At 29.8% G+C, this 12,947-nt stretch overlaps 1 protein-coding gene across 1 annotated transcript; it reads left to right on the plus strand.

The window, feature by feature from the left end:
* The first annotated feature begins 1,493 nt into the window (after nt 1-1,493).
* Nucleotides 1,494-3,068, plus strand: LOC107005523 (zinc finger CCCH domain-containing protein 20). Its single transcript, XM_015204136.2, has one exon. It carries the CDS (start codon nt 1,509-1,511, stop codon nt 2,724-2,726), a length of 1,218 nt encoding a protein of 405 aa, XP_015059622.1. The 5' UTR covers nt 1,494-1,508; the 3' UTR covers nt 2,727-3,068.
* Nucleotides 3,069-12,947: the final 9,879 nt, after the last annotated feature.

Here is a 12,947-nt window from a genome sequence, read left to right on the forward strand (position 1 = left end):
AACACAAAATGTCAAACTTGGTCACACAATTTCCGGCCCATTAATTACTCCCATCTCTTCTTTTAAATCTCTCGAAATAATTTTTCTATCTCCATAAAATTACGATAAAATTTACGTATAATAAATTTTTTAAATTTTATTTAATGAGATTTTAACACTTATATTGTTCAAAAATAATATTTCTCCCTTCATAAAATAGTAACAAAATCTATGTACAATCTATTTCCCCCAACTATTTTACCATAGACTAGAATTTGTCAATAAACCCCTCAAAAATTTACTTGAAAGAGCCAAAAATGTCCACTATTTTCTACTTAAAATGTCAAATTTTGTCACACAATTCCTCACTCATTAATTAATCTTTTTTCATTTTCGAAAACAGTCTCCTTATCTTTATGAAATAATGATAAAATATACCTATAATTATCCTCTCAAAATCATATCTAATAAGATTTTATTCCATATGTTATTCCGAAACAATCTCTTTATCTTTTATACGTATAATTTATCATCCTCAAATATTACCTAATTAAATTTCACTAGTTACGTTATTATTATTATTATTTTCCATTTAAACCCCTTTCCGCCGCCTTGGGAACTCTAAAGTCGTCAAATGTAAATTCTTATTTTCTAAAGTCACTATATGGTCATTTTAATTCCGTCACCAACCAATCACATCAATCCACATAAGTAAACAAATAATCTTATCTATAACACGTGTCCTTTTTCATATAAAGCAAATTTCATCCTTTTTGCCCCCCACCTCTATTTAGTATCGCTCTGTCTCGATTTAAATGTCTTACTATTTTTAATAACGTAAATGTTTATAATTTATAACATCATATATAGTAAATTTAAGATTTATAGAATATAAGAACTTTTTTCTTAAAATTTAAACAAAATAATCGTATTTTATTGAAAAAAAGATCTGAAATATATTTTAATTTTGATCAAAGTTATCATTACGATTCCAATTTTTTAAAAAGACTTTTTACCCTTTACACTATTTGAAATTGTATTTCAAAGTTATATATGTGTCTACGTGAATATAAAAAATATTGCATAATTATAAATAATAATGTGTCCACGCATTGTAACAAAAAACAATGTTTGACGACATTAAATATTGATATGAATAAGAGTGGTAAAGTCCTTAAAGATATTAGTTAAGTGTCATTAGAATCAATGTCGCTAAAGATTTTAGAAATATATACAAAGATTGTCGATTGCTGCTAAAAATACATAATTAATTGTCACCAATGATCGTTTTTGTTGTAGTGACGTGAATACATATATACCTATAAAATATATTATTAAATAATTTAATATAAAAGAGTCTCCATAAATTTTAATATCGTAACGATAATCTTCTAGCTCCGCCCCTTTTTATTTCCATATTTTACTTGGCGTGTAATTTTAGCAACTCTCATTATTTTAACCGCAGTGGAACGTCGAATTGTCTAGCTCACAGTTTACATAACTTAACCATGGTTAATATTTTTTTAACCATGGTTAAGCTCCACTTTTTATCACCCCTTTATATACAAACCGATCATCACCGCCTGAACTTCAAATCGCCACCACTTATTCAACTAGCAATGATCGGAGAAAGAAGTCGCCGGATTCCGACGGTTGATGTTCCGCCGTGGTCATATTCCGATGATCAAACGGCGAACATGCAGTTCATGTTAAGCCCTAGTTCAAATTCCATTTCTACCCCTAATAATTTCAATTTCAGTAACTTTATTGTTGAAGATGATTATCCTCTGTTTTGTAACGATGCTGAAGATATCGATGAATTTGAGTTGGAAAATCGTGAAATTGAACTTCCGGTTGATGTTTACGCTTGCGATAATTTTAGGATGTATGAATTTAAAGTGAGGAGATGTGGACGTGGTAGGTCACACGATTGGACGGAATGTCCGTACGTTCATCCCGGTGAGAAAGCTCGCCGGAGAGATCCACGGAAGTTTCATTACTCCGGTACTGCATGCCCGGAATTTCGTAAAGGAAATTGTAACAGAGGTGATAGTTGTGAATACGCACACGGCGTATTTGAGTGTTGGTTACACCCAGGTCGCTATCGTACGCAGCCTTGTAAAGATGGTGGTAACTGTAAACGAAGAGTTTGTTTCTTCGCTCACTCGCCTGAGCAACTCAGAGTACTGGGACCGGGTTCGGGTTCGGGTCAGGGTACGGGTTCAGATTCGCCTCGACGGTATGTTAAAGGTTTGCATTTTGTTTCATCGCCTGAATCGAGTTCGCCGCCGTCGGAGTCACCACCGATGTCTCCGATGACGGCGAACTCGTTTACCTCACTGAGTCGATCCGTCGGATCGAACTCGGTGAGTGAAGTAATGGCTTCACTGCGTCAGCTACAGTTAAACAGGTTGAATTCCATGCCTTCATCATCATGGAATGTACAAATGGGTTCACCTGTATTCGGGTCACCTAGACGACCCGTTATACGACCCGGATTTTGTAGCTTACCCGCAACTCCATCTGGAGATCCGACCCGACCCGGAAACCGATGTTTCGATTTATGGGAAAATGAAGAAGAACCTGTTATGGAGAGAGTTGAATCAGGAAGGGACTTAAGGGTTAAGATGTTTGAGAGGCTAAGCAAAGAGAACCCACTCGATGATCCGGAAAACCCGAACCCGAATATCAATTCGGGTTCGGGTACTAATCCGGATGTCGGGTGGGTTTCGGATCTGATCCAGTAAATGGTGGGTCTTTTTTTGTGGTTTTACTCATTTTGGAAGCTAAAATTGAAGGATATTATTATGTATATTATTATATATGGGGAATTATGTTTGGTTGTAAATGGGAAAGTGAAAATTTAGGAAGTTTTTTTTTTCCTTTTTTTTAAGGAATTTTAGGTAACTATTATTATTATTAAAAAAAAAAATACCCCAATCTTTAGAAGGATTTTTTTTTAATTTATAAATGTTTAGCCAAAAATGGCAAAAGTAAAGATGGGGTGTAGTATTTTGTTTTTGATATTTGAAGAATGACAAATTGTAATCCTTTTTATATATATATATATTTGTAATTTTGTAATGTTATTTTTATTATTGTTATTGTTGAATGTTTTAAAGTTTCATGTTTGTTAAGCTTAGAGTAATACAAGTGTTGTGAGTTGCGGGTCTATCAGAAAAATAACTGTTCTACTTTTGAGCTAGTGGTCAGGTCTGTGGACTCTCTAGTCGCTATGATATTTATTTTATGGAACGATAATGGATACGTTATTGTTATTGTTGTGGTCGCAAATGTTGATTTGTGTGTTCCATCTAAAGGATTTATCGAAATTTATCGCTTGATCTTTAATATAATTAGGTTTGAATGTGTTTATACATTTTCTAGATTATATTTTGTAGAACTACAACAAGGTTTTTGAGTTGTATTAGTCAAGCGTGACATGTTTTTGGTATACATTTGCATAATTGAATCATAGTTAAGAGCATACTTTTTCCATTAGTATATATTTTAATTATGATTAATTTTGGTATGTATTTAAACATTTAGTTAATTAAATTAAATGAATATTTAGGAAAAGACAATGTAGTACGTACTCTTTTGTCATATTTGATTTTTTAGAGGCTGCAAATGTTGTACGTATTCACAAGTATGATGCCAAGTGTAAGTCATGCCCTAAATATAAAGACTATCAAATCGATCGTTTGGTGGGTGAGATAAAAATAATAATTTTGAAATATAATGTTAATTTACATTAAAATAAAATGATAGATTTATCAAATTTCATATTAAAAATAGATTGGGTAATTCTATAAAATATTTCGTTTGATAAAATTATTTTTATCTATCTTTTATCTCACCGATCAAACGATCCGTCTCAATTGTGGGGACATAATGGAGTTGCCAAAATGTGTGGAATTTTCTTCTGGTACATTTTTGTTTAGTTTGCTAATGGTGTTTCGACAGAAAAGGCAAAAAAAAAAAGTAGAAGAAGCAACTATAGGCCATTATTAGTGTCATAAATATTGTAGTTTGATATAATCTAAAGAAAATTTTATAATGTCTTTATGTATTCGATATTTAATTGTTTGAGATTTTTTTTTATTTTATAAAAATAAATCGAAATAGATAAGTGTAGGGGGTAATGTAACGGGCTAAAATGTAATTTTCTTGATAAGAGATAGATAAACGATGAAAGATCTGGCATGTGGCGCCAGTCTTTGAATTGTCATTCAAAAATAGAAAATTCGTGTTTAATTTTTACGAGATAGCAATAAATTGAAATATCGCATAATAAATATCAATTGTGTGAAATTTGTGATTGGAAATTTCAACGGTCCTTGATTAGCTTACGTCTCTTATCATGCCACCATATGTTTTTGTTACTTTCTTTGTTTTAATTTATGACCTTTATCATCATTATCACTGTTAATCATCAATAATGATCACACTAGTACGCTTTAATTTGAAGCTTCATTATCACAATCAACTGTCGACAACTATCAACAATCACCTTCATTGTGATAATCAACTATTAATAACAACCAACAATCATCTTTATTACCGCGATTAATTATTGATAAAAAGCAATAAATCATTTTCAACAATGACGAATCGTACGAGATCTATTAAAGTCGACAATTGAATTTAGAAATATGTTTTGATATAAATTTCTTTTTAAGAGGTAAAATAGAATAAATTCGATCTATTAAACATTATAATCATACTCTAGTACCATATTATATGACCAATAATTGTACTATTTTTTAGATGTGTGATGACAAGTGTACATTTTACTCTAATAAGTGAGATGATAGGACAAATAAATTTTTGGGACACAATGACATTTGCCATATTTTGGGGATTTTCTTCTGATGATGTTTTGCTAAGTATGTTTTGTCATAATATGCAAAGAGATAAAAGCAACAAAGGCTAAAATTGGTGTCAGAGCTAATATGGTCTCACATGGTCCTTGATAGCTTATGTAATTACGTTACCTTCTCGATTATCGATTCTTGGTAGACAAGGCTGGTTTAGATTGAGACGCCCACCTTTCGGTCCGGAGCTGCACTTTTCTCTTTCTGTCAGAAAACGAGCTTCGCTTCTGACAAAACATCGGGAGGAAGTGCTACTGCTTTCTTAATTCATTAATTTCCATCTATGAAAGGGATCCAATTCGGTATCTTACGTACGAATTCATGTTGTCAACGAGGATCTTAGCCCCTTTTCTTGTTGTTTTCCCGTAAAATGAACAAAAAAAGGAACGGCTTTGAGTGAGAGCAGAATGTAGGAACGAAGCTTCCCGGAGTCCATCGATTCATTCACAATCCCGTCCCGTTCTCTCACCAGCTTAAAAGCTTATTTTCCTTCTCAACTCAAGGTGATCTAAATATCATGTCTACGACCCTCACCTCCCCGGAAAGCGCCTTCGTTCCGCATACGTGTATTTATTTATTCATTTTAAAAAAAATAGAGGTTATTTGGTTAGGTATAAATTATTTTAAGATTAGTTATCCTATCATGTATATGAGATAACTATTCTCGTTACTATGGTATAAATGATGAGATAAATTATCTTAATACGAAAATCAAACAAGATAGTAAAATTTTATCTTATGACTACTGTTTATTCCTCACGTCAAATGACGTGTTTACTTATACGGATCCAAAGTGGGAGAGCTTGAAAGTCAGCTGAAATCAAATTAACGTGTATAACAGATATTTATTTCATCCAATTTTAAGCGTATCTAATTGACAATCAAACTTATATAAAGTCAAATAAATACACGATACATTCTTTCTATAAGGGAAGGAAAAACTATGAGTGATATGGATTTTTCTTTTACCTAATTTATCGATCATCATAATACCTCATAATCTTAAATGTAGATACAAAGATGATGGTAATCTGATCTATTTTTATTTAATTTTTGTTCTAGTTTACTTTGATTTAACTATTCTTAAGAATCTCCATTATCATTAATTATCATTAAAATATTACCATTCACTATCATAAAAAATTACCATTATGTGATTATTATCGATCGCCGTCATAAAGAGCTAATACCCATAATCACTATCAATATCATTACAATTTACTATTTACTATACCTAGCTATCACTATTTTTCACCATTACTTATTATATTATTCCTCATAATTTTATATTTTGAATTAAGTTGTGCATTAAAATTTAAATATTCATTTGAATATAAAGATATTGTAAAAAAATGTCAACTTGTGGACCCAACACAATCCAATAGATAAGGTATTTCTGTTGTGTGATGTTCGAACACATTATTAAATAGATATTTCTTTTGTTCGGTATTATTTCGTGTTATGTTTTGATTAATTTTCAAAGTTAAATTAGATCATATTAATTTAATATTCTAAACAAAAAAACTAGATATTTTAAAACTATATGAAAATTACTATAAATTGCAATTTCTTGCATATTAATATGATGAAAAGATATATCTTAAAATATTAGTTAAAGTTTTTATAGTTTTACTCTAAAAATAGTAACCATGATAAATAATATCGGACGAAAGGAATATTCATTCCGCCATTGTTAATTGTCATACTTTTTATTTTTAAAGTCAAATTATAATAACTTTGACTGACATTTTATAATATATATTTTTCATCATATTGATATGCAAAAAATTGCAATGTATAGTATTTTTCGTATAGTTTATGAGTATCAAAATTTTTTATTTAAAAAATATTGAATTAATTAATATTTAAATTTAAAAATTAATTAAATTAATTTCAAAAGCGTAACATGATAAATTAAAGTGGACGGATGGCGTATAAAGTCTTTATCATATCCTAATCCTTTTGGACTTAAAACTTACATTATTATTTAAATTAAATGATCCTTTTGAAATCCGATATAAGAATAAAATTATGTAGTAAAATTAATAGTTAACTTTGATTTAATTTATTAAGTAAGTTCTTTTTTTTAATCTACAAAGATTACCTCACTAATAAGTAATTTGACTTGGTAGCTCATCAATATGATGTTGACAACCATGACTTTGCCCAAGATATATTTTTTTAATTATGTGTTTTAGGAATTTATCTTCTAAATTAATGACCAATATATATTTTTTTTAATTATGTATATAGTTGATATTCGTTGATTATGACAATAATACAATTTCATCGAGGCTTTACTAACACAATTAATTATCAGTATAAACAAATAATTATCTTCATTATCACAATCAATTATCGATAACAATTAATAATCACTTTTATTATCATAATCAGTTAAAGATTAGTAATGAGGAACGATCAAATTCAACTATCACAATTGCATAATTTCATTAGAAAAGTCGAGATAAAAAAAAAACATTCACTTTAACTAACTTGAAGAATATATAGTTATTTCACTTCGTATTTTAATTAAAATATCTTTTTCTTTTTAAGATATAACGTAGAATAATTCAATTAATTAAATCATGATAAACGTACTCTGACAACACGCACTATTTTCTTAGAGTAAAATGACAAAGTGTATGTTGGTAAATATGTTTTGACAAAATAGGCAAAGAGAAACAAGCAATAAAGGGCTATAATTGATGTATTCTTTGATTTAGATTTCGTTGATATTTTTATACACTAATTTTGAGTATGTATAAATTAACAGTTAAACATATATTAAAGTGTATAAGTAGACACAAACATCATAAAATTACTATAATGTATGATTAAGCCACATTGCAAAATATCATTAGTTCACGATTTTATGATTCACAATTAATAACGCGATTGAATAAATTTGTCACGCTTTAAAAAATTTATAATATAAAAATTAAATAAATAGAAACAAATATCAAATTATCTAAAGAAATTTCTTTCAATTGCTAGTTGTTATCATCACCATCGATCATCAATAAAACACCATCATAATCATTAAACTAAAGTGACCTCAACTTTAAATAAAGAAGGTAAATGGATATTTCACTATCATTTTAATTACCAAAATTCAATATTAAAAAAAAACAATTATAAATAATAATATTGTTGGGTATGTAGCAAGAATTGATGGGAAATAAAGGGAAGGAGAGGAATTTGAAAGGTTTAGAACTTGAAAGGTTGGGAACTTGAAAAGTCCTCTAATGCTTTATTGAAAAAAGGCAATAGTCCCTCATCGGTAATGGAAAGGAAAATAGGAGAGTTTAAATAAATAAACGCTCCTATTAATTGTTAAAAGGGTTGGAAAGAGGGACCCCCCTCGCGCCGTCGTCGTCGTCGCTCGCTTCGGCTTCGGCTTCGGCAAATGATCGAGAGATAATTTTTTGGACAAAATTTATTTTAATTATTTATTAATTAATTTTAAATGGCCAAAAATTATTTTCAATAAATTAGTTGATAACCGAAATGTTTTCAACTTTTTAGTTAAAACCCGACCCGACTCGGATCCGCGCGAGTGACCCGTTTTAAATTCCGTTATATTCAAAATTTCCCGCCATGACTGTTCTGAAAGGTTGCAACTTTCAGGAACAGTCAATACCATTTGAAAGTTTGCAACCTTTCATTAATGGTCGTGTTAATTCTGAAAGGGTTGCAACCTTTCAGAATATATTCTTCTTGCCTATAAATACCATTCAGTCTTCAGAATATTACCAACGAATTTTCTGATCTTCCTTCTTCTTAAAATCACATTTTTTCTTCGTGTACTTTCCTGCTGTGGATTGATTCGCTGACAGTAGAGTTTTTGGTATCTATACTCTACTGATTAAAATCATTTTACCCTGGGAGGTTATATTCCAAATCAAACCTCGGATACTAGAGGGGAATAATTTCCTTAAGGGGACACTGTGAATTCAGTGGACTTGATTTTCTTCCTAAATTTTCAATAAGAGTATTCCAGATTCTGGTACGTTTTTACAGATTAAATTATTTTATTTCTGTTCATCTTATTTACTGGTTATAAAAATTCTCAGTTACTTCGTGTTTCTGAATGATTTATTAGAACCAGTAATTTCTGATTTTATAACACAGATTGGAAACAAATATTATATAACAAAAATTTAATAACAATCTAAAATAAATGGTCAAATAAGAAATGAACGGATTATTGACCCTTCCAAAATTATTTGGGCTAAAAAGTAAATTATAATCATAACCGATCAATTCTTATTAAGTTTTAATTTACATATTTATAATTTTTAACACCTAAATATATTGTATATTGGTAGAAGGTTAAATAGATTGTATGAAATAAATACACATAAATATATTTTATATATATTAAACAGATACGTATTGGAGGTTTAATTTTTATAAGACAATTCGAATTAAGAAAATTAAGGGAAAAATGATAGATATATCTTTAAATTGTCGTAAATGGTATGTAAATATCCTCCATTTTACTTTTAAGACATTGGTGTCCTTACAGTCCAATAACTAGAGCATATACCCTTTATACTAACGAACATACACGTGTCATAATCTTATACATCGATCCGACATTTATCAATGGATAAGATTATGCCACGTGTCCCTATTTAGTTTTCCGTTAGAGTGAAGGACATATATGCTCTAATTTATGGACGGTAGGGGCACAAACATCACAAAAGTATGATGAAAGGTATTTACATACTATTTATAATAGTTCGTGAATATGTTTGTCCTTTTTACCAAAAATTAATTACAAATCTATATGTCACAAAACAATTCTAGCAAAAAAAAAATATAATTATTATTTTGATGCGTGTATAGTCGATATTGATTTTTTCTTTTACATGATTAATTTTTAAATTCTTTTGAATCTTTTTAGTGAAGATTCTAGTTATGATCCCGTCATTATATTTTTATAATATATATATATATATAATTAGCAACTCCACTAAGATTAGGTACATGCCAAAAAACTTTAATTAAGTTGTTGAAGAATTGATGCAAAAGCAATATATTTCTTAATTCCACTTGGACTATACTTTTTTTTTTCTAGTGAGTTAGTCTTAAGCTTTTTGTGTTTAGTTTAACTAAAAGTATTATTTCAACTGTGTTATATCATAGTCTTTCACTTATTTCATAAAATTCTAACTTTAAAAAATCCATTTCTACTTAGGAATGAGTTATCTCAATCTAATAAAGGATATCCAGTAAGGATCGAGATAATTATGATTTTTGTGATATATTATTAATTTTATCACGATAATTATAAGATATTGAAATGATAAAATAAGTTTGACTTTTCTCATCTATAGATGGTGAATTGTATTTATGACATAAAGTCAAGACTTTTAAATCTTAGATGCTATTTGAAAGTGAATTAGACTTTATCGTAATCGATATGATAATGGTTGAATTTGTCTTAAATAGCACATTTGTGAACTAAGTATACAAATTTCATGAATAATTGTTGTCTTTGAATACATATTAGTTTAAAAATTCAAAATTGAATAAACATTCAACATCTCTATAGTAACAACACTTTCACCAGATATTCTAATATTACACTCTCTAAATTAATATTTTCTCACGCTCAATAAATTTATCGAATATGATATAATATAATATAACACGAGTTATAGAATAGAATGGGATAGATGTGTCAGACACCACATATAAAAAAATAGATACATGTACCAAAAAGTTTCAAAATGTGTCTACAAATTAAATAATAATATCAAAATAGATTTTTACGTTAAAAGAAAATTTGGCCCAAAACTTGCAAGAAGTGATTGTATCAAGCCCAATTGTAACATTTTTAAAGGAAATTTTGTCAAACATAGCCTCTAAAGCTCATATTTATTCGAAATATCGACACTTTAAAAAAAATTATTATACATAGTGAGAGTTCGAACTTTTTAATAGAAACTATACCAAACACACGTATCTCCTTATTTCGAGTCTGAAATTCAAATGTATCTCGTAAAATATAGTGATATACAAGATTATTTTTTTTTTACGAAATAATGTGATAGAGATGAATGAATTCTACATAAGGGTTGCTAAAAGTAGTTATTTGAGTGTCATTTTACTAGAAAATTATATTCAATGACCTTGAAAGTGGGTGGTTTCGAATTTTTAAATGTCGTTTGCCCGTCAAGGTCAAACATTTAGCATGCATTAGGTACTATAGCTATAGTTTAAGAAAATTGTGATTCGCGACTATAGTGTCTCCATATCTTGTTATTCGCCTGATTCGTATAAATCTAGATATGTATAATTCGATTCTTTATTGTATAAATCCATAATATTGCATATGTTTACCGTAATTATTTGTATATGATCTATGAAAAAATCATGATAAATTATCATGTTTGTATATTGGAAACTGGAATATACAAACAGAGTTTCCAAAAAATTCCTAAATATATAAATACGGAATTTGTATACAGTTGCCCTGTTTATACATTCTCAAGTGAAATATACAAACTGACAGAGATACATAAATCGTAACCTCAATAGCAGACAAAACTATAACTATAGAGCGCAATTATCGAAACTATAGCTATAAGGCCATTCTCTTGGAAATCATCCCAATTTTAACTGGGCTCTTTGGGCTGCTTGTTGAATATTTGGGCTTGGAATCACATTGTGTTTAGAAGACAAAGCCCATCCTGCAGGTTATATTATAAAGTAAAATTTCATGTTTGTAAGATGTAAATTTCTAAGAAATGGTAAAGTTTAGTAGGTGTAAAAGAAATTGAACTTTCAACCATGAGCCAAGTAAATGTTTGTGGGCTCTACATATAGTTGATAACAAAAAAAGGATATATTATATTTTACAATTACAAATTACCCCCTCAAGTCTCTTAAAACACACATTGACTAAGTTCTTTTTATCTAATAAAATGAAAATAATTTTCTAAAGTATAGAAATTGGAAATTAGCACTTCTAGTCCTTCAAATATTGATAAATTCTCTTTTTTTGTCTGATTAAGTACATCTTACCTTCAATTTGGTATGAACATTTTGATTCCTCAAACAATAAATCTTTCTTTACAAACTTGATAAATTATTATATGCTAAATCATAATATATATTGTCGTTACTCCATATCAGTGTTTTGGATGACGAGAGGCGACAAGGGCCTGCCTTGCTACGCGGCGAGGCGAGCGGCGAGGCACTCGCCTTTTTTAATCGAGGCGCCAATTAATACCAAAAATTAAAAATATTTAATTGCACATATAATATTCAAAATTTCAATAGCAATTACATATCTTACAAATACTAAAATAATTACTATAGAAAGAATGAATTTTTTTTTAAAAAAAAAATAATGGACAACAGTCACAGACTCACAGCACAGTGAAAACAGAATGCATTTTACAGTAATCTGGGACAAAACAGAGAGTGAAGAAAATAGAGGAAAAAAAGAGTAGTGAAGAAAACTTGAAGAAAACAGAACTGAAAGTCTGAAACGAAAATTGAAGAAGAAGAACAGAAAAAAAGAGGTATACCTCAGGTCTTCAGTAGCAGCAGCTCGAAGATGATGGAGACCAGGAGAAGAGATCGCGAGGGGAAGAGAGTCGCGAGGGGAAGAGAGCCAGGGAGAAGAGTGCGCAGCAGCAGATTTTGAAAATATAAAAAAAAGCCTTAATTTTGACTAATATCAAATATTTTTTTTAAAAAAAATAAAAAGGCGCCGCCTTTTCTGGAGCCATTAGGTCACCATGGGTCGCCATGGACCGCCTTTTGTATACCGCCTCGCCTCAGTGGGGAATGGTGAGGAGGCCTCGCCTCGCCTCGCCTCGCCTCTCGCCAAAGGCGATGAGGCGCTCACCATTCACAACACCGCTCCATATTTAAAGGTATTATAATTCTAAAAATAAGCCTAATATCACTTATTTCCTTAATAAAACGATCCAAAACACATACTTTTCTGATGATTAAATCTGCATAGCAAAATATTACAAAAACCAAAATCAAACTTCATCGATAAACAAGGGACCAAAATTGCAAATATTCCCTTAATATTGACCAAGTCAAGTTTACCCCCCCCCC

Source organism: Solanum pennellii, chromosome 12 (assembly GCF_001406875.1).
Source record: "Solanum pennellii chromosome 12, SPENNV200".
NCBI lineage: Eukaryota > Viridiplantae > Streptophyta > Magnoliopsida > Solanales > Solanaceae > Solanum > Solanum pennellii.